The following is a 22,677-nucleotide window of genomic DNA, read 5'->3' as shown; positions in this document are numbered from 1 at the left end:
ACCGCCCAGGACTGAAGCCTTCAGGCTTTGGCTTCAGTCCCAGGCAGTGGGGCTCGGGCTTTGGCTTCAGCCCTGGGCCTGCGCAAGTCTAATGCCAGCTCTGGTGACCCCATTAAAACGGGGTTGTGACCCACTTTCGGGTTACAACCCACAATCTGAGAATCACTGGCCCAGATTATTCCAACTAGGTACTGTATAGCATGTATCATAAGGCTATCAAAATGGTGTGGCACTACTGATTGTATATTATTCACAGTTCAGGGGGTCTCCTAAAATTATAACTGATACAGCATATCCACTTTATGTGTGAATTTTAAGATTCATCAGTATTGTGAGGAGATCTGCATATATGTACAGATGATCTTGCTACACCAAAAAGAACCTCCTTGAGTTGATGCAAACCTGATCTATTTGTGTCTCCTCCCCTGCAAGTCATAGTATTATCTGAGTGCCTGTGGATTGTTTTCTGCAGTATCATTTGAAGTCTCTTAATTTGTTCTAAATTCTGAGTAATTTGAATATGCGCTTGGAGGATGAATTCTATAGGTTATAGTTGGTCACACTCTGTATCTTGATTTTGAGGCTAGGATTAGAGATAAGGAAGGTGTGTGTGTGTGTGTGTGTGTGTGTGCGCGCGCGCGCATGTGTTGCAGGCTAAAGAAATGATTATCTTTGTCAATGATCCTTCTTTGGCTCCTTCCTCACGAGTTCCCATTGTATTTAGTTGACTTGCAACTGATGAAGCAAAAGGCTAGATATCAGTCTCCTGGTCTGAGTTCTATCAATTGCTGCATAATGAGATTTTGAAATCTTACACCATGCCTGTGGCAGAAGGATGCAGAAAAGTTTTTCACATCTACCATCAGCAAAGTCACAGTCAGCGGAACTGTTTTGTGTGGTTAATAACATGATTAATCCAGGCTGCAGTCAGTGATGGAGTGAGATTTCCCCTCACTTTGTTCACCAGTGTCTGGATTTGCTGATCTTGTTTTCAGAGATTTTTCCTGGGGTGAAGGAGTAGGGAAGGTTGTGATGGGCTTACTTGTTTTTTATGTTGAATATGCTTAGAGATCAAAAAATGCATACATGGCAAAATCTAAATACACTTGATTATGTTTGTAATGCTTTGTGCACTTGCTAGCCAGTTACTTGGCATGGACTTTATCCTAAGTTTATAAAGCTAGTGTTGCACCTCAATAACTTTATTAGCAATTTATTTTATTACTTAAGAGTAAATGGGTGGTGGTCATTTTCCTTTGACCTCAGTTATATCACAAAGCTGGAGAAAGAGGTGAAGCAGAACTTGGCAAGTGTAATCAGGGCAACAGTTCCATAGCTGGCATGCTGGTGAAAGTTCAAGGTGACTTTGAGCCACTTGTCAAGATTCTGTCACCAAATTAAAGGGAGGATTGGGATGATTTCCTGACCCTGGTGCTTTTCACTTCATTTTTGAATATTGCTCCATCGTCCCTGACAGACACGGCTTATCTTTGGACCTCATTTTAAAAAAAAATCTTCTCAGGAGTAAATTTTATTGCCTTTTCAATGGAGCAAATTGTGCTGGATGGCAAGTATTTTCAGAAGCACCCAGAGGAGTACAGCCTGGCACCCATTAGATCAGGGGTGGGCAAACATTTTGGTCCGAGGGCCACATCTGGGAATAGAAATTGTATGGTGGGCCATGAATGCTCACAAAGTTGGGGTGCAGGAGGGGGTGATGGCTCTGATTGGAGGAGCAGGCCCTGGGGTGGAGCCAGAAATAGAAGTTCAGGGTGTGGGAGTGGTCTTGGGGCTGGGGGGGGGAGGGCTCCAGCTGGGGGTGTTGGCTCTGGGGCGGGGCTGGGGATGAGGGGCTTGGGGTGCAGGAGGGTGCTCCAGGCTGGGATCGAGGGGTTCGGAGGGTAGGAGGGGGATCAGGGCTGGGGCAGGTGGTTGGGGCATGGGGAGAGGCTCAGGGGTGCAGGCTCTGGGCAGTGCTTACCTCGAGTGGCTCCTGGAAGCAGCGGCCTGTCCCTTCTCCGGCTCCTACGCGGAGGCGCGGTCAGGCAGCTCTGCATGCTGCCCCATCTGCAGGCTTCGCCTCTGCAGCTCCCATTGGAGTGCCCGAGGGGGCCATTGGAGTGCATAGGAGCTGGAGGGGGGCCATGCCACTGCTTCCGGGAGCCATGTGGAGCGGCCCCCAACCCTGCTTTCCGGCTGGAGCGCCGGAGTGGGGCAAGCCCCAGCCCCTGCTCCCCAGCGGGAGCTCGAGGGCTTTAGTTTGCCCACCCCTGCATTAGATCATTGCCATCTTCTTTAAATTACAGAAGTTGAAAGTTGTCATTGTACCCCATATAATTTTGATTTAACAAAATACGGTATGCATTCCAGTTAATAAGTACACTTCATACAGGTTTGTTTACCCAGTGATAGTGCTTCCTTGCTTGGTTTTGTGGAAAAGTTCTTGTTCAAAAGGACAACAAACACTTAGATTTCCCAGTCCCTTACTCTTTGTCTTACTTACACCTGTGGTATGGGCTTTTTCATAGACCTAGTGGGAAGGGGACTCTTATTGAAATGATGACAGGACATCAGTGGGTTACTATGGGAGCACATTGAAGAAACTTCACTTAACATAACTGCATAAACTGACTATTTTTGTATTTATTCTTATAATAGCCATTGATTTAGTTCTGACCATAGCTGCCTGGAATTATATAAGATATCGTCATTATATAACTGACCATAGCATTTTGTCAGAATGAGCAACTCGTATAGAACAAGGTGGCAGCACTTGTCAAAGAATACACTTGACCTTGGGTTCCTGTGCTATAATTGACTTTACTAGATAAAGGGACTTCTTCAGCAACAAGGAAGCAGACTCCATTCCATAGGTCACAGGAAGTTGCTTGAACAGAACAGCAGAAAATCTCTTAAAGTAGTCTAAAGTAGTAAAACACAGCAGGTTGTATTGTAATGAGAACTCCAACTTTCAGATGTTGCCATTATTTCAGAAAGCTGCTCTGGCATGGATAGAGTACAGGAATTAGTAAGTGATCCTCAATTATTACTGTACAAGGGGGCTTTTAAAAAAAGTATATTGCAATATTCTGTTCTAAGAATATTTTACATTTTAAAAACTAGACTTAATTTTACAAAATGAATTGCAACTTATTCATGACTATTAGATATAACCTATTTTAGGTTGGAATTAGTTTCTTTTCTCTGGTGTATTTCCCCATCCTGCATTGCTGTGACCAGCCTCTAACTTTCTTTTAAGTGACACATTAATCCCAGGAGTTTCACATAAATTTAGTTATTGCTTCAATATTGTAGTAATATGTTTCTAATAGATAAGATATGACCCCTGCAAAGATGGTGATTTCTCAGTAAGTAACAGAAGTTCTTAAAAAAAATATAGAGAATTTATTAAGGATTTACAGTAATACTAAAAGATATGTATGTGGAACAATTATTCAAAAAATTACCAATATACCAATGAAATGTACATCGGAAGAGTGCCTTTGTTTACAAAACTTTAAATCATACAAACTACTAATATATCCATTATTCTTTTTAGCTATTTCCTGCCAACTGAAATTTCATATGAATTAAATTAGTTCTCTGTAGAAAATATACCCTTTAATAAATGTACCACAATTGTTTTAATGTGATTTAATTATACTAAAAGTGTATAAATATTCTGATTTTATTTCATTTTTCATTTAGGTTGAAGATTGTAAAAATTTCTTTTAAGTGCAAACAGTTTTTTATTCAACTTAGGAAAGACTTGGTGAGTACTCATCTTAAACTTTGGTGGTCTGAAAAATAACAGCAATGAAATTTTCCCATAAAGAAAAGACTGCATTAGCCTTTCCCTGTTGTTATGTTAATTCTCTTTACCTATAATAAAACATTCAGTTCTACCAACTTTCTACATAATTCAGTAATTATCCAAAGGGCAATTAGTCTATTTTAAAACACTTCTGGTTGTAGTTTGTTTTGATTGAGTTGTCTTAAATATTAGAAGATTTTAAATTCTGTATATGTAGACTGGCTAAAATCATCTGCTCTTAAATCAGTAAGAAAATAACATATGGTCTTAGTTTTAATTTTGGTTTGAGTAGAAATCAAGTTAAATTGAAGTTAAACATAATGCTTGATATTTATTTGAAGGTTTTTGAGTTTGTAAGTAAACTTTTAGTTAAATATGCTGGTTTTTTATTTATATTTGTCTGACTTTATTAACATAGACTGGTTTTGTCCCACTTAAATTTAAATGGAAAATTGATGACGATATCTTATATAAATCCAGGCAGAATAATATATAAATAGTGCTACTTTTAGAGACTTCTAACTTTTTTTAAATATGTCTGAAAAGTTATTGAAGTTTTCTATAAAGTGTGAGTTTTTTGCTGATTATGGTTATTTGACATCTGTAATGCAATGCCATAGGACTGCGTGATACTGAACTCCATGAGTAATGACCTTGTCCATGCCCCAAAGAGTTTACAGTCTGAACGGATAAGACAGGTCGCTGAGGAAGAGAACAGGCATGGGAAATGGAAAGACATAGTTCTTTAAGTGATGGTCCCTATTGCATTCCATTGCATGTATGCCGTGCATCCAGAGCTTTTCCAAGTGGAATTGCTTGATGGTCCGTGCATACGTCCTTGTATTGCCTTGTGGTGGTTTCTTCAGTTCCTTCTCACCGCTGGATGGTCTGAGTCAGAGCATCTGCAGACTTCTTGTTCTTAGTGATGCATTTTCAAAATATTTTGCAAAAACAGTTCTTATTTTTGTTTGTAGTTAGGATTTTATGGTTTTTCATTGTACTTTAGTAATTCCTAGCAGTTTTTATAAATAAGGACCTTGGATGCCGCTCTGGCTGTTTTTCTCGTCAAACAAATCCCTCTTTCACCCCCACTTCTTCCCAAACTCCCGGATCTGGGTACTGGATTATGTCAAAGACACTGGGATTCAAAGTCTGTGCTTCCTACCCTTGCTCATTTTCCATCAGCGACAAACACCAATGCTGTTTGTACTCTTTGGGCAAAGTCCACATTGCCTCCAGGTGCAGTATCTGCTCCTCCTTCTTCTGTACATGGGAAGGCCAATCTCTCTGCCTCAAAAAACACCTCATGGAGGTAGCTGTGGTCCTCAAGTCGGATCCTGGCCACAGACTCCCCCGTACGTTGATCTGAGCAATCCAAGAGTGGTACTGCAGAGCCTCTGTCCGGATCTGCTGCTACCAAAGCTACAGACCCCATGTTGGGGCCTAGCCATGAGCCATGGAATCATGCACATAAGCATATCAGTAAGTCTTCATCTAAATCCAAGAGGAACACCGCATCATCCATGAGTTCCAGCCACGGACGAGCTACACGCTCCAAGGCGCACAAGAGTGATAAGAGGCCACACTGCTCACCAGATCCCCTGATGCTATATCCCACCTGCCTCCGCTCCGCCAGCGTCCTGTAAATTTTCAGTCCTGAGACCATGCCCCTTTACCAGTTCTGGTCCCATCAATAAACAGAATACCATTGACTCGGGGGAAAAATCAGAAGTGCTCCTGGCCTCACGAACTGTTAGCCTTGGAAGGAGTGTGGTCTCCACATGTTCTGGTGCACTCATCTCTGCAGAGGGCTCCATCTCTTGCATTACATCTACCTCCTGCTGGCCATACCTTTCTAATGCATCCTGTTCTGATGTCTCCATCAGCGCCGCCATTCACGCAAGACTCCGAAGACCAGAACATTTGGCACAGTCTGCCACCTCTGTTCTGGAAACACAACTATCTGAGGGTTCCGATGGCTCCATTGCAGTTTCCTCCTTTGCCGTACCCAAGAAGCTGGTGTCTGGCTCTTTGGGCACAAGTACAACAACAGCAGGATCAACTGAGCTGGCTGTGTTGGAGCTCGAGGCCCAAATATTCACCTTAGGAACAGTCTAATTCAGCTTGGGAGAGCTTCCCTGTTTCACTGTCCAACCCTTCATCCGATAGATTTTCGGAAATGGGGTTAGACAATGCACAGATCAGCCTTGCTCCGATGGTGCCAGTGGATCCAGAGAGATTCCCTTTGTGGTCTCCAGATGCAGCTGTGTCATCGACACTTTCCTCCCCACTAGCTGACTGTTGTCAGTTTCAAGAACTCCTATGGAGAATAGCCAATGTTCTTGAGATGCCACTGGAAGAGGTGCAGAATAGTCAGTGCCAGTTACTAGACATTCTGCACATATTGACATTGGCAAGGATGGTCGTACCAAGCAATGATGCCATTCTTCAACTGGCACGCACGATGTAGCATACCCTGGCCATGACTGCACCTGTCTGTTACAGCTCCATTTTGTTCTTATAGCTGTCCCCTTACTCCATTTTGTTCTTGTTTTCCTCCTGTGGCCGCCCCTCCCTGGCTGTTAAGTTGTTTACCAGGGCCTCTGCCCTTCTCAAAGGGAGGGCCCTTTAAGTTGTCTAACCAAAGCCATTGCCCTTCTCAAAGGGATGGCCACTTACGCTAAGTGGGACCACTGCCCTGTTCAAAGGGTTAGTCCTGTTATCACCTTGTTAAAACCTGGGCTTGGTGTAGGGTAGGCTCTGTCCAGAGCTGCAAGACCTATTGTGTTTTTAAGATCCTGGGCATGAGTCATACCTCTGGGCTCAGGACTAGTCCAAACATGTCTTGGTGGCTGCCTGCAGTTTTTTTTTTCTCTGCCTTCTCTCCTACCTGTAAGAGGGGGAGCCAATCAGAGTTACTGGCGGGAAGCTGCCAGGGTTTGCCTTTATAAACAGACATTTTTTGAACAGACTTCAGAAAGGTTCTTGCATTGCTGCCTGGTCTGATCAACCAGGGGTTCTGGGGGTCCTTTCTCCGCTCTCGTTTTATTTTTGAGCATACCCCCGTTTTTGGAAACCCCCCCCCGAAGAACGAATTGCTGCCTGAGAGATCTCCTGATTATCAAGATTGTACCGAGCCTTCTGATGTGCTTGCTGTTTCTGCCTCTGCTGCTGCCTTGTGGGATGGTAAGAATCCCTCTGTGAAACTTTCTATACTTTTATTTTATTATTTTAGCTGCTGGCTCTGTCTCCCCAGCACACAGACTCAAGCTAAACCTTGGTCTGTGTTTTAAAACCTCTCTCTTAAACCCCGTGGCACTCTGTCACTGAAAATAAGTTTGTGCTGCTGCTAAGTTCTACTCCTGTGGGCGTTGCCTTGGACTGTTTTCAGCTGTATCCACTGCTGCAGCCACCTCCCTTAGCTTCCTTGGGGGCTGCCTTGGGAGCTGTATTCTGGGCACATACCACTCTGCCCTCTGTAACTATCCTTCTGGATCTCTAACTACTTGGTGCTGATGGCCAAGTATGATAGATAAGCTATCTCAGCAAGATTGTACTCTATTCCAAGCCATTTTACAGATATAAGAACATAAGAACATAAGAAAGGCCGTACCAGGTCAGACCAAAGGTCCATCTAGACCAGTATCTGTCTACCGACAGTGGCCAATGCCAGGTGCCCCTGAGGGAGTGGACCTAACAGGCAATGATCAAGTGATCTCTCTCCTGCCATCCATCTCCATCCTCTGACGAACAGAGGCTAGGGACACCATTCTTACCCATCCTAGCTAATAGCCATTTATGGACTTAGCCACCATGAATTTATCCAGTCCCCTTTTAAACATTGTTATAGTCCTAGCCTTCATAACCTCCTCAGGTAAGGAGTTCCACAAGTTGACTGTGCGCTGCGTGAAGAAGAACTTCCTTTTATTTGTTTTAAACCTGCTGCCTATTAATTTCATTTGGTGACCCCTAGTTCTTGTATTATGGGAATAAGTAAATAACTTTTCCTTATCCACTTTCTCAACATCACTCATGATTTTATATACCTCTATCATGTCCCCCCTTAGTCTTCTCTTTTCCAAACTGAAGAGTCCTAGCCTCTTTAATCTTTCCTTATATGGGACCCTCTCTAAACCCCTAATCATTTTAGTTGCTCTTTTCTGAACCTTTTCTAGTGCTAGAATATCTTTTTTGAGGTGAGGAGACCACATTTGTACACAGTATTCGAGATATGCAAGTTGATTGCCAGGTCCATACTTTAGGTTGCAGTTGATTCAGCAGACACATCCTCACGTGTATTAATGACTGGAATTGTCACGAGGAGGGAATCCTGGTTACGCTCCTCAGATTTCCCTAGAGAGGCGCAGAACAACACAACAGCAGACTCAGGCATCTAGATCCATGGATGCTACACCTGACAGCATGGTGTTTGGATGGACACCACTGTTAGCATGAGAATGCTGATTGGCAGTGCAAGACATCCTCTCCAGTAGCCGAAAGGACTCCACGAGGCGATCCTATCAGGCCAAATGGCTACGCTTCACCTGCTGGGCCCAACAACAAGGTCTTGCCCCTGAATCTGTGGGAATCCCATATCTCCTCCATGTGAATGTCTTGGGACTTGCTCTCAGCTCTGTCAGAGTGCATGCAGCCACCATTAGTGCCTTCCATCCTCCTGTGGCAGGTCAGTCGATTTTTACCCAACCCTTGGCCTCCTGCACTCTCTCTGGCCTCTCCAGAAAGGTCGCTTTCCTTGTTGCCATTACCTCAGCAAGAATGGTTGGTGAGCTGGGAGCCATGATGGCAAAACCCCTGTTTTTACCATGTTCCATAAGGACAGGATCTCACTACGACTGCATACCAAGTTTCTGCCAAAGGTAGTTTCACAATTCCACCTCAATTAACCCATACATCCAGTTTTCTTTCCAAAACCACATGCCTCGAATGAGGAATGGCAGCTTCATTCCCTCAATGTGCGTAGGGCCCTGGCCTTTTATCTACAAAGGACAAAGCCGATCCGGAAGTCACCCAAACTATTTGTTACCATAGTGGAGAGAATTAAAGGGCAGGCCATTTTCACCCAGACAATCCGTAAGTGGATCTCAGGGTGCATTATGCGCTGCCATCACTTGTGAGGGCTCTCCCCACCAGATGAGATATGAGCCCATTCCACGAGAGTGCAAGCATCAACAGCTGTGTTACACAACGTGCCCCTTGTGGGCATATGTAAGGTGGCCACATGGAGTTCAGAACACACCTTTTCCTCTCACTATGCTCTGGTACATGATTCTGCAACGTATACTTCATTCGGCACAGCGGTCCCCCATTCTACGGTTCAGCCATCTTCCTCGCACCCTCTGCCTCTTAAGGTACTGCTTGTCAATCACCCTCTGTGGAATACAATAGGGACCGTCACTTGAAGAAGAGGAGGAGGTTGGTTACTTGTAATGAGGTTCTTCAAGATGTGTGGTCCGGATCTATATTTCAGTCCCACCCTCTTTCCTCTCTGCTGTGGCTATGTAGGTCTGTAGTGGAGAAAGGAAATGGAGACATGGCCGGGCTGCCCCACTCTTTAGCACCTTGGGTGAAACTGCAAAGCAATACAAGGGCTCGTGTACACCGCTGAGCAATACTGCTTTCAAAAGCTCGGGCTCCGGGTGCATGGCACATGCACATAACCCTTTGTGGAATACAGATAGGGACCACACATCTTGAAGAACCTCCAGTTAGGTCCAGGTAAGTAACCTCATAATTAATACCAACAATAAGGTAATACAGTACAATTAACACGCCAGATTAGGTCTGTCTTGTTATGGTTCTTGTTTATTCTTTAAAGGAAATCAGTGGACCACTGAATGCGGAATAAATATGTAGATTGAGAAGGTGGGGAGGTGTATGTAATGTACACTATTAAAGAAGATATTCCAAGTATAGGAGATGACATGGGAGATGCTTATTAAAGAAGGAAAATAGGGCTGTAGGGATAGAGAGGGAATAGGTATACTGTAGGATCTTACCATGAGAGTTGTTGGTGACCAGTGATATAGCTGTACTCTACAAAGTCTGTCCACTTACGCAGTTAGTTCATACTATGGAATGGTTTCTTTCCTCTAGCTTCTTCTGAACATTTTTACACTTGCAGCCCTTGGGCCCAATTGTGCAAGCTCTCCATATGTGAGACTTCAGTGAGTACTACATACTGTTAGGTCCCTTGCTTGTTCTGTCCCATACACTAATTTCCCTCTGCATGATGAAACTGTTCCAATATTCCAAGAAGGGTAAAGGAGGGATGAGTCTTAGTTGCTTGCAGGGGGGACTAGCCAGCAAGTGTCTTTGAAGGAGGATGCTGCAACTAGTAAAGGCAGGTGACATATACTAAACCCAACCTTCTGCTTGAGAGAGAGCCAAGTTAGCATTGGTTAACTACCATGGCTAGTAACCAACTCCCTTAATTGCCAGCCTTTTCCAGCACCTGCTATCCTTGCTCTGCTCTTCCTACTAGTAAGCACAATAAAGATATTAATTACACAGAGTTGAGTATCTCAGCTGTCCTTGAGTTTATCAACAATGGCTGTAGCGTCTTCCCATCCTTTAACTCTCATGTGTGCATGCTTGCCAGCTTACTTCCTCTCCTCCTCTGAACCATTAGGGCTAAGGCTTACTTTCTTCCTCACTCTTGTTGGAGTCTTGGAACAGGGAGGCAAGGTCTTTGGGATTTTTTTTTCTCTGTCACAGCACCCAAGCATAATAGCTGGGAGATCGTCTGTTGGCAGCAGCATCCTCTCCTCAGCTGAGAATTCCTTCAGGCTCACTAGACACCTGGGGAGACCCTGTTGCTGAACTGAGAGCAGTATCATTAAAGAGAAAAAGTGGATATAAAATGTAACTAGTAAAATTAACTTAAAACACACACACTGTTAGAGTTATTCGTAGAAGGGCTTTAAAATGTGTAAACTTGGGGGTGGTTAGATTGGCACTTCAAACATACTCTGAAATAGAATGCTTTGTACTGTTTTGGAAAATATAAGTGTTATCAATGAACAATAATAATCTTAAATACATTTCTTAAACATCGTAGAGAAGCATTGTAATTTTTCTAAAATCAAATTATACTTTTCTTTTTTAGCATGAATCTAGAGAAATGTTACTGGGATTCAATATGGTGAATTACCGAGCATGTAAGAATTTGTGGAAAGCTTGTGTTGAGCATCACACATTCTTCCGATTGGACAGACCACTGCCGCCTCAGAAGAACTTTTTTGCACATTATTTTACTTTGGGTTCAAAGTTCCGGTACTGGTAAGTAATTGTTGGCTGCGATAATGGCTGATACCATTCTGGGGTGTGAAGTTAGGACAAGAAGTAATGGGCTTGATCTGCAGAAAGGGAGATTTAGGTTATATGTTAGGAAAAACTTTCTAATTATGAGGGTAGTTAAGCTCTGGAGTAGGCTTCCAAAGGAGGTTATGGAATCCCCATCATTGGAAGTTTTTAAAAAAACATTAGACAAACACCTGTCAGGGATGAATTGGTTTACTTGGTTGTGCCACATCACAGGGAGCTGAACAGGGTGATATCTCAAGGTCCCTTTCAGCCCTACATTTCTACATTTCAGGCTAGGCCTGTTACTCAATGAGGGGGGAAAAACAATAACTGAAAATGTGGAAATGACAGAAGTGTTGTTTTATGACTTTTTTGTTTCAGTTTTCGCCAGAAAAGTTAGTAGTGATTCAATGTTAAACATAGTGAATGCCAGTGAAAATAAGGTAGGATCAGAGGCTAAAACAGGGAAAGAACAAGTTAAAAATTACTTAGACGAGTTAGATGTTTTCAAGTCACCAGGGCCTGATGAATAATCCTAGAATACTCAAGGAGCTGACTGAAGAGATATCTGAGCCATTAGCCATCATCTTTGAAAAATCATGGAAGTCTGGAGAGATTCCTGAGGGCTGAAAAAGGGCAAATATAGTGCCCATCTATAAAAAAGGAAATAAGGACAAACTGGGGAATTACAGACCAGTCAGCTTAACTTCAGTACCTGGAGAGATAATGGAGCAAGTAATTAAACAATCAATTTCAAACACCTAAAAGATAATAAGGTGATAAGTAACAGTCAGCACGGATTTGTCAAGAAGAAATTCTGTCAAACCAACCTAATAGCTTTCTTTGACAGGGAAACAAGCCTTGTGAATAGCGAGGAAGTGGTAGATGTGATATATCTTGACTTTATTAAGGCTTTTGATACTGTGTTGCATGACCTTCTCAAACAAAGTAGGAAAATACAACCTAGATGGAGCTACTATAAGGTGGGTGCATACCTGATTGGAAAACCATTCCCAGAAAGTAATTATCAATGGTCCACAGTCAAGCAGAAAGGTCATATCGAGTGGGGTCTCGCAGGGATCAGTTCCGGGTCTGGTTCTGTTCAGTATCTTCAGTGATTTAAATAATGGCATAGAGAATATACTTATATAGTTTGCGGATGATACCAAGCTGGGAGGGGTTGCGAGTGCTTTGGAGGATAGCATTAAAATTCAAAATGATCTGGACAAACTGGAGAAATGGTCTGAAGTAAATAGGATGAAATTCAATAAGGACAAATGCAGAATCAGTTGCATACATACAAAATGAGAAATGACTGCCTGGGAGGGAGTCCTGCAGAAAGGGATTTTAGGGATCAGAGTGGATTACAAGCTAAATACAAGTCAACAGTGTAACAGTGTTGCAAGGGAAAAAAAAGCAAATATAATTCTGAGATGTATAAGGAGGAATGTTATAATAAGACACAATAAGTAATTCTTCCACTCTACTCTGCACTGATTAGACCTCAGCTGGAGTATTGTGTCCAGTTCTGGGTGCCGCATTTCAGGAAAGATGTGGACAAATTGGAGAAGGTCCAGAGAAGAGCAACAAAAATAATTGAAGGTCTAGAAAACATGACCTGTGAGGGAAGATTGAAAAAATGGGTTTGTTTAGTCTCGAGAAGAGAAGACTGAGAGGAGGGGACAACAGTTTTCAAGTACATAAAAGGTTGTTACAAGGAGGAGGGAGTAAAACATTTCTCCTCCACTTCTGAGAATAGGACAAGAAGCAATGGACTTAAATTGCAATGGTGTGGTTTAGGTTGGACATTAGGAAAAACTTCCTAACGGTCAGGGACTGGTTAAGCACTGGAATAAATTGCCTAGGGACGTTGTGGAATTCCTATAATTTCCCTTACATCCTCAACCATGAAGACCAATGCAGAGAAGTCATTTAGTTTCACCATAATGGCCTTATCGTCCTGGAGTGCTTCTTTATCATCTTGATCGTCCAGTGGCCCCACTGGTTATTTAATAGGCTTTCTGCTCCTGGTATACTTTCCAAAAGTAATAGCAGAGGGATTGGGGGAAGGCATACATCCAGTTCTCTTCCCAGTTCAGATGGATGGTATCGGTAAGAGACTGTGATGGGATGTGCTCTCCATGCTTGCCTTGAAAGGGTTAATGTAGGCCAGATGGGCCAATTAACGTAGTAGGCTGCAAGCTGGTGGATATTTAGGATGAGGAGAGCCCTAATTAAGGGAAGCTCACCTGTGCAGTAACAGGAGGGGCTTCAATAAAACCAGGGGGCTGGTATCAGAAATTGGGCTGAGAGGAGGAGGGCTGCAGTCACTCTTCATGGGACAAGGAAGAAAAGAGTTTGGACCCAAGAGGAAGGGTTTGTCTAGCAGAACTGGGAGATAGGGATTTAGCTAGAAGGGTGAAGAATGAGAGCCTGGGATAGGCAAGATAAGAAGTAGTCCAGGATATGGCCGGAAAGTTTGAGCTAGTACAGACATTGGCTGCTGGAGATTGAGCTCCTAGACTGGAATCCAGAGTAGAGAGTGGGCCTGGGTTCCCCTGCAGCCACTGAATGAGTGGCACAATCGGGGCAGTGAACTTGAAGGCTGTCCAGGTCTATTTGTTGTAGCTACTGAGAGAGTGGCTCAGCCAAGGCAGTAGAGTTAAGGACTGTCTGAGACAGCGAGGAAGACTGTGATAGTACCCCGGAAGGGGAAGATTCTTGTGACTTGGCCAGAGGACTAAGTCAAGGCAAGGCGTGGCAGCTCCTGAGGAGCAAGAGAGGAGTCAAAGAGCGGAACAACAGGACGAGGAACCGGAAGATGAGGTTGTCAGGCTGAAAGACTAATTCCAAGAGTGGCCAGGAGGAGGTGCCTCTTAGCAGTTTGTAGAAGTCCATTTGATAGAGTCCTGCTTCAGAACAGAATTGATGACATTATCTGTTATCCTTTGTTGCAAACAAGTGTATGGAATGGATGCCCCACTGCCAGAAACTGGACTTCAGCACACCATTCTTTAGGGACCACTTATGAGTGTTCAAAAAAGACCTACTGAAGTGATCAGCTAGGTGTTCTGAGAGCCTGGAAAGTGAGCCACTGTGGATACAACATATTCCTCAATGCAGAGGTGCCAGAACTTTATTAGAGTAGACACCTCCCTGCTTTTTCATGCAATATATTGTAATGGTATTGTCCATGAAAATGAGTCATTGTCACTCAGATGTGATCCCAAAAGGCATTATATATTGTTCAAAAGTTCCAGCAGGTTGATGTGACAGGAAGCTTCTTCTGACCACAAACCCTGATTTTTTAATGTTCCCAGATGTGCTCCCCAATCTATTGTATAGGCGTTGGTAACTACTGTGTTGATCGGTGACGGGCGGGCAGAGGGAACACCCTGACACATTGTATTCTATCCACCACTGTAAAGAGTGCAGTATCTCTGGGGGCATCCAGACAGGAGTGTCCAGCGGCTGGGAAATAAAGACAATAGACTAATTTCAGCCACTACTGAAGGAAGACACAGGCACAATCTCACATGTTGCACTAAATACATGCATGTGGCCAGATGGCACACTAACTTCAGGCATGCCCAGATCATGGTCGAAGAGCGCAAATGGAGATCCTGACAATGTTGCCGAATTGTCTGAAACTGTTTGGATGGGAGAAAGACTACGAATTCTGTCAGGGTCCCAATGAACTTGATTTTTTGTAGTTGACTTCAAAGTTGATTTGCCCCTCTTTAAGATCAGACCCAGTCCATCAAAAAGGTTTATTGTGAGCCTGAGATGACAGAAGACCTGTTCCCTGGATGAGCCTCTCGGGGTATGTCTACACTTCAATGAAACACCCATGGCTGGTCTGTCTCAGCTGACTTGGGCTTGCGGAGTAGGACTGCGGGGCTCTAAAATTGCAATGTATACATACCCTCAGTAGCCAATCATCCAGGTACAGGAAGATATGAACTACCCTCCTTGTGAGAGAGGGTGCCACCACTGTCACACATTTGGTAAAGATGTATGGAGTTGATGACAGGCCAAAAGGGAAGAACTGTGTACTGTTAGAAATGGCCAGCAGCAAGGAACTTCCTGTGGCTTTGGAAGATTGCCACATGAAAATAAGCATCTTAGAGATTGGGAGCAGCAAACCAGTCACTGTGATTCAGAGCGGGAAGTATAGTAGCCAGTGTAACCATGTGGATGCTTATGTACTTGATGTGTTTGTTGAGGAACCTTCTCTGTGACCCCCAGATACAGAGGGTTTATGCTTGCTGTAACAACAGTGACTGGTGGGAGGGGCCCCTGCAGAGTTCTGGGGTAGCAGGATGTGAGTGGGGAAAGGATAGGAATGTCATGTGTAACTCAGTCCCACAGTACTGTCTGTAGTTATTGTCTCTCAAGCACTGCAGAAGCAAGATAGCCTGTCCCAAATAGCTGAGCTGTGGAAAGGACAGTGACAACTGAAGTACTGCTCTTGAAACACCAGTCAAGCTGACTGTCTAGCCAAAGATGGAAGAGTAGAGCCATTTGGCTAAAATCAAGACATAAAAGGTTTCTTCCTCTGTGATTTATTCCTCTGTCTGGGGAAATCTTGTGCCTCACAGGGTAGGAAGACTGACAGAAATGTCACTGAGAATACTGCTGCTGTTGATTCCCAAAGTGGTGTCTCTTTGCAGCCTGGGTCTACATCCCCAATTAGCATAGTGGGGCCCAGAAGTCCTTGAAATAATGTAATGTTTCATCAGTTGTCTCTGAGAATAGGAGACGATCATCAAAGAGCAAGTCCTCTGTGCTTTGTTGGATCTCAGGAGATATGCATTGTTACAAAACCATGAGATTCTTCTCATCCTTACAATTGAGCCCATGAGTCTGGAGAAAGCATCCGCTATATCCAGGGCTGACTGTAAGGATGTTTTCACCACTAAACTGCCTTCCATAACAAAGACTTTGAATTCCTCCCTGAAGAATTCTGGTAACTTTTCCACAGATTTAAACATAGTGTCCCAGTTCACAAAATCGTATTTTGATAATAAAACTTGCTGGTTTGCAATACACATTGTAAAGAGGAAGTTGAGTAGATCTTTCTCTGCATTAAATCTAGCCTTTTGGACTCTTTCCTTAGGCATAGATTTATATTTTCCCTGTCTCACACTCTCTCATTTGCTGCTGTCACAACAAGGAAATTTGGAGCTAGATGACAGAAAATAAATTTGAAGCCCTTCAGTGGCACATAGTGTCTTTTGTCAGTGTGTTTTACAATGGGTGTTAATGAAGATTTATTTCCTAGGGATTTAGATGCTATAGTATTGCTTCATTTATAGTGAGAGCAACTCTCCCAGGAACAGAATGTTGGAGGATCTCCACCAATTTATGGATGTTTACTGCACAAACTTGGCCTGAATACTTTAGACCGATGCCATGCATCTGAGCAGATCCTGATATAATCTGCAATCCTCTGGTACTGGAGATGAGTACTCAAGTACTGCTGCGTCATCTGGTGACACGGGGGAAGATGCAGTTGGGACAAATGGAATGACATCTGACTTCCGTAAAGGTTCAAGCTGCTCTAACACAGAGGGAGCCCCCTCTGTTGGTGGCTGCAGGACTGGTAGTTCATGCAGGGAGTCTACTGGAGGTACGGGTGATCTCGTCCTAGAGTGAGCAGAGAACTGAGACTTTGCCAAATGAGGGACTTCCCAGGGATTCCACTGAGGCCATTGTGGATAAGGATGAGGAATTGGCAGTCAATAAGTAGTAGTCCAGGGTTGCTAGTCTCTACTGTTGGAAAGTTACCAATCCCAGTACCCATTATGATCCCTGCTGTGTCTCAATAACCTGTGAGATGGGGAAGGGGAGGGAGATGCCTCTGAGCTTGACTGTGAGGATCTCTCCAAATAGCTTAATGGTGGCAGTGGGGCCACTCCTAATGGGGCCACCAAGCATCCAGTGTCATCCATGGCCCAACCCCATGGTGCAATCACTACCTAAGGAACAATCCTTTAATATTGGTACCAGCCTCAAACTCATACTGGGCCCCAAAAGAAGAGGCATCGTTACTGAAAACGAAGGTGCTCATGGGCCAGCAGATGCAGACTTTATCGTAGTCAGCACCAGTACTTAAGACTCCATCCAAGTAGATGCCCTTGATGCTGAGTGATAAGTCTACAAAAACTGCAGTGTAGATGACAGTATTGGAATAAGTGTGCCACCAATCTGGGGTTTGCTGAGGATGATGTCACTGTAGTCAGATGGTCCAGAATAAGCACTGAGTCAGGGACAGGCAGGCACAGCAAATCTGCTGCATCCTGATGTGCAGTCAGAGTAGAAACTGACAGTGCCACTGTCAAAGGTACTGGAGTCAATGGTACGGATTCCCCCTGATCCCACCTCGGTACCAGAGAGCATGCTGATGGCCCCATTCTATCCCACATACGAGGAGACTACTGGTGCTAGTCAGCACTTCTCTTAGACAGAGAAGACGGGTCTCTCTGACTTCCGGAACGGCTTCAGTCTGTTTTGTAGGTTCTTTTTCTCAGGGAGCCTGACGAAGGGAAGCGGTCTGTCTTCCTTCTGGGCAAGTAATCTGAGCTCATTCGAGAAGTACCTGTATGTACTGGCTCAGGCACACTTTGCAGGGCCCAACAGTCCCCAGCAGTCCCCAATGCCGAGGCAGGTCTCATTGCCTGCTCGAGAAGGTACTGCTTTTATCTTGCGTATCTAGCCACCTGTGTCTCCTTTTTAAAGGACTTAAAACTAGAGCACCTTTTTTCTGTGCCCTTCCCTGAGACACAGTAAGCATGTAGTGTGGGAATCATTATGGGGGAGAGCTGCCCTAGAAGAAGGGCAATAATTAAACTCCGATGAGGGCTGTGACGTTGCACTCCATAATGTTTTATGGAAATATGCTTATGAGTGTGAATATAATGTAACTGGAATATGCTCTATGCAAAAGGTCTCTTGTAAGTTATCATTACAAAGTTTATAATCTACTGAGTGTGTTCATCCTGTTTGTAAGAATGTATCATTCTTGTATCTGAAACTAGGAATATGAAGTATTACTCTGTGTGTGCAAAGTGTGGGCTATTAATGATGGTTTAGAATCTTTAGAATGGTTTAGGGCCCATTGACTAGGACAATTAGTTGTAAATGGCTCTGTTTACTTGCGAACCTTCCTGGGTGTGTGCAGGCCAGCCCTGGAAGAGTGAAGGCTGGGGTCTCACAGGACATGTGGCCATGTCACAGGATACTGGAATCCATCTAAAATCTGTTACCTTGCCATTTAGAAGGAGGTCATGGGGACCCAGAGAGACAAAAGATTCCTGCCTTGTGCAAAAGCTATAAAAGGGGGTGGAACAGAACAAAGGGGGCTGCAGTCTTGAGAACACCCCTGCTTTCCACCTAAGATGTCTGCTGGAACTAAAAAGGATTATACCGGGGAAAGGATTGGGCCCAGACTAGGTTATTGGAAGCTTATTGGAACATCTCTGAGGGTGAGGTTTACTTGTATTCAGTTTCTTAATGTAAAGGCTTAAACTTGTGTGATTTTGCTTTATTTTGCTTGGTAACTTATTTTGTTCTGTGTGTTATTACTTGAAACCACTTAAATCCTACTTTTTATACTAAATAAAATCACTTTTGTTTATTAGTAAACCCAGAGTAAGTGATTAATACCTGGGGAAGCAAACAACTGTGTAAATCTATCAGTGTTATAGAGGGCGGACAATTTCTGAGTTTACCCTATATAAGCTTTATACAGAGTAAAACAGATTTATTTGGGGTTTGGATCCCATTGGGAACTGGGTGTCTGGGTGCTGGAGATAGGTGACCTGCTGAGCAGTTTTTGGTTAAAGTCTGCAGGTGTGGGGGCGTGGACCAGACCTAGGTCTGTGTTGCAGCAGGCTAGCATGTCTGGCCCAACAAGGCAGGGTTCTGGAGTCTGAAGCTGGCAGGGAAAACGGGCTCAGAGGTAATTCCAGCACGTCAGGTGACAGTCCCAAGGGGGTCTCTGTGACCGAACCCGTCACAAGGGCATCCCACTGGAAGAAACTACCTAACTGCTAACTAATGGGACAAACTAAAATTATATACAAAGAAAGTCACAAAGAGCTGTGAAGACAAGTATAAGGAAAGATCATGCTAAGAGCTCCAACTCTAGCTGCAGGTGGTGAGTAGGAGGTTGGGATGGTGTAGCCCTTATATAACCATGTGAGGGGCTATGCAGGGAGGGGCATTGAAGTCTGCACGGGGAGGGGGTGCTTTGAACACAGAGTTCTGTGTAATTATTTTGTTTAATTGTTTTTAAGGAATAGAGGCAATGAAGTTACTGTCCATTGGGTAACTGAGGCAGATGTACTCCTCTAATGATGAGGCAGTGCAATATTTAAGACCTTCAAGCTATGCAAAAATTTGACCCATATTCATAATAGGAATATGATCCACAAGTTGATGATCTATTGTCACCAGATACCTTTTACAAAAATGCTAACAATGGCAAGTAACTAACTTCCTTTTCTTTTATAGGCATAGGATTTTAAAAGGCCCATTTAGTAGCATTTACAAGTGTCAAAATAAACACTTATCTGACTCATGAAGCAATGTTTTTCTGTTTTGTTTTGGTATTTTTTTTAAACTAGCAAGATGTCCTGTTTTGGTCATTAATAGAATTAATTTTACTACCTGAATTTCTCTATTTATTAGTAGTTAGTTGCAGTTCTTCCTGTTCTAGGGTGGTGAGTAGGGCTATATTATCTATTTTGCTAACTACAGAATTACCTGCCTCAGAGTCCTGCCATGTGTGCACCTGAAGTTCAAGAGTGAACAAAACTGGTTCCTTAAAGGAAGTAGGGAGCAATTCAGAGAGCATGCTCCTTGTTTTAGTGGTGTTTGTGGCAGGGAGGATTCACAGTGTAAAGTAGCTCCAAAGGGTGAAAGTATGTGATGTAGGTTGCTTGCTCTGGCTGCATTAAAATGGAAAAGGAGATAGAGCTTTATTCTGTAGATGGAATAAATATTACTAAATCTCTCTGTGTTACAAAACAGATTTTAAGGTGAAAGAAGAGACTTGGGTTTGAATACGTAAATCCAAATTCCGCCCTTAGTTAAAACCCACTGAAGTCAGTGGGATGGTTTGGATATAACTGAGAGTGTAATTTAGCATTTAAGCTGAGGAGGCACCGTTTACCTATATTTATTAAGTAGAGAAGTTTCTTTTACATTTCCAATGTTGTAATTTTCTTTCAGTGGGAGGACAGAGGTCCAGTCTGTGCAGTATGGTAAAGAAAAGGCAAACAAAGACAGGGTATTTGCCAGGTAAGCTATTTACATTTGTTTGTATGGAATTTAATTATATGGTAATTAATACTTCTTTCAACTTAGACTTTTTAGTAGGTTACTTTGTGGTAATTTTGACACATACTAGAGCACTTCAATAAGCTTCCTCCCAATACCAGTATATTTGGATGGAGATATGATAAACTACTTTTCTTTGTTTTTTGTTTTTTTGGGTTTTTTGTTTTTTGTTTTTTATTTTTAAATAATGGACATGCAAGCTTCATCTCTTGTGACCTGCTCTTTTGGTGGAGTTTAACCTATACCAGGGAGTTATAATTTGAATACTGGAACGTATCTTTTTATCTGAGGTGGGCAGAAGCGGTAGGAAATCACATAACTGAAAAAAGGATACTCTGGTGTCTTCCTTTTTATGTGTTTGCAAAGAAAAGATTGCAAACTCTTCAGGGTGGAGACTGTCTTCCGATCTGTACAGTACCTAGCACAGTGGGGGCCCTCCGTACAAATAATATTAAAATTTTCTACAAGAAGAATTTTCTTATCTTCATTCTGTTGAATGCTTACAAATTTATGGGTATGTTCATTCAATGATGATATTCTAAAATTGTAATTCCCTTTAAAATATTTGCCCTAAATGCCCAGATTTTTATAAATGTGTGCTTCACTATAACCTCTAGTACCGTAATTTTGCTGTGAATTCTCTTGAGAATGCCTTCAGAAGTGATTCATTATATCATAATTGGCTGACTGTAGAAACTGTTCTCCAGTATTGTAATTCTAATTATTATTGTTCTGCTGGATTCTATAGTGTCCACAATATGCTAAGCACTTTACAAACAAAAGGAAGCATTACTCCTGCCCTGAAGAGTTTACAATCTGAGACAAAGGGTAGGGAAATGGAAAACAATGTATGTGTAAAATGGCTAAACTGGTGGTTGTCCATGTCTTGGAAATAAAATGTTTTAATGAGACACTACAAAGATTTGTATGTCTCCTGTTCTGATTTATTCCATGTATTCCATGTATTCCATGTCATAGTAGTTCATTTTAAGAATACTTTCACAGCAGATTTGACAAAACACGAAGAAGATACCAATGTGAGATTTCTAAGGCTATGTCTACGCTACTGTGGTAAGTCGACCTATGCTACGCAACTCACGTAGCTGGAGTCGACATACCTTAGGTCAAGTTACTGCGGGATCTACACTGCGGGGGGTCGACGGAAGATTTTCTCCCGTCGACTTACCTTACCTTACTCTTCTCATTGGGGGTAGAGTACAGGGGTCGACTGGAGAGCGATCTGCAATCAATTTGGCGGGTCTTTACTAGGCTACAACAGTGCCATGCAGAAGCCTGTTCTCACTTTCAGGTGACATTGTAAACAAGACGTGGGCAGCATTATCTCCTGCAAATTGTAACCAAACTTGTTTGAGTGATTGGCTGCAGTAGGACTGAGTGGACTTGTAGGTTTTGAAGTTTTATATTGTTTTATTTTTGATTGCAGTTATATTTTGTACATAATTCTACATTTGTAAGTTCAGCTTTGATTATAAAGAGATTGCACTACAGTACTTGTATTAGGTTGTAATATAAAATGAGCACTGTACATTTTGTATTCTGTAAAAAGCGTCAGAGTCCTGTGGAACCTGATAGACTAACAGAAGTATTGGAGCATAAGCTTTCGTGGGTGCAGGGTCTGGGAGGGAGTAAGGGTGTGGGAAGGCGCTCAGGGTGGGGGTGCAGGAGGAGGCTTAGGGCTGGGGCAGGCAGGAGGTGCAGAGCACATACCTGGGGCAGCTCCTGTTTGGTGCAGGGGGTGTGCAGGTGGCTCTGCGCAGCACGGCATCGCCCCCATGGCCGCGATTCTGGGAGCTCGCGCCCTCTCCCTCCCCCCGCCCCGCAAGCAGGGTCACCTGGAACACATGGGCTTTAGGGGCTGCAGGGCCCTGGGCTAAAGGGGCCCCAGGGCCCTGCAAGCACGGGCTAGAGGCCTCAGGAGGAGCAGGGGCAGCCGGTGGCCGGAGAGAAGCAGCGCTTTCCCCTTCAAAGTCCCGCTTCTCTCCAGCTGCGCAGCTGCCCCTGCTCCTCCTGAGTCCTCCGGCCCATGCTCGCAGGGCCGCATTCCAAAAGGGGCTTTATAGCTGCAGGCCAGGGCCCTGCAGCCCCTAAAGCCCCAGCAGTCCAGGTAGTCCTGCCTGCCGGGGGGCCAGCTTCCCCACCTGCTCCCTCCCTCTCTCCCTCCCTCCCAGAAAGTC

The 22,677-nt window shown here is 43.6% G+C and overlaps 1 protein-coding gene across 7 annotated transcripts in view; it reads left to right on the top strand.

Moving 5' to 3' along the window:
- PTPN4 (protein tyrosine phosphatase non-receptor type 4) overlaps positions 1-22,677 on the top strand; it is a 302,113-nt gene that overhangs the window by 107,510 nt on the left and 171,926 nt on the right. For all 7 annotated transcript variants that reach the window (XR_005586213.1, XR_005586214.1, XM_039494797.1 and 4 more), the window contains 3 exons: positions 3,709-3,772; positions 10,941-11,113; positions 20,375-20,443. Coding sequence is in view for 5 of the 7 variants with exons in the window: in XM_039494797.1 (XP_039350731.1) it covers positions 3,709-3,772; positions 10,941-11,113; positions 20,375-20,443 (306 nt within the window). In the remaining 2 variants the exon portion in view is untranslated. The remainder of the gene's footprint in view (positions 1-3,708; positions 3,773-10,940; positions 11,114-20,374; positions 20,444-22,677) is intronic.

Source organism: Mauremys reevesii, linkage group 11, assembly GCF_016161935.1.
Source record: "Mauremys reevesii isolate NIE-2019 linkage group 11, ASM1616193v1, whole genome shotgun sequence".
NCBI classification, from domain to species: Eukaryota; Metazoa; Chordata; order Testudines; family Geoemydidae; genus Mauremys; species Mauremys reevesii.
Note: the sequence above shows the minus strand (reverse complement) of the source record. Positions and strands in the feature narration are given on the sequence as shown.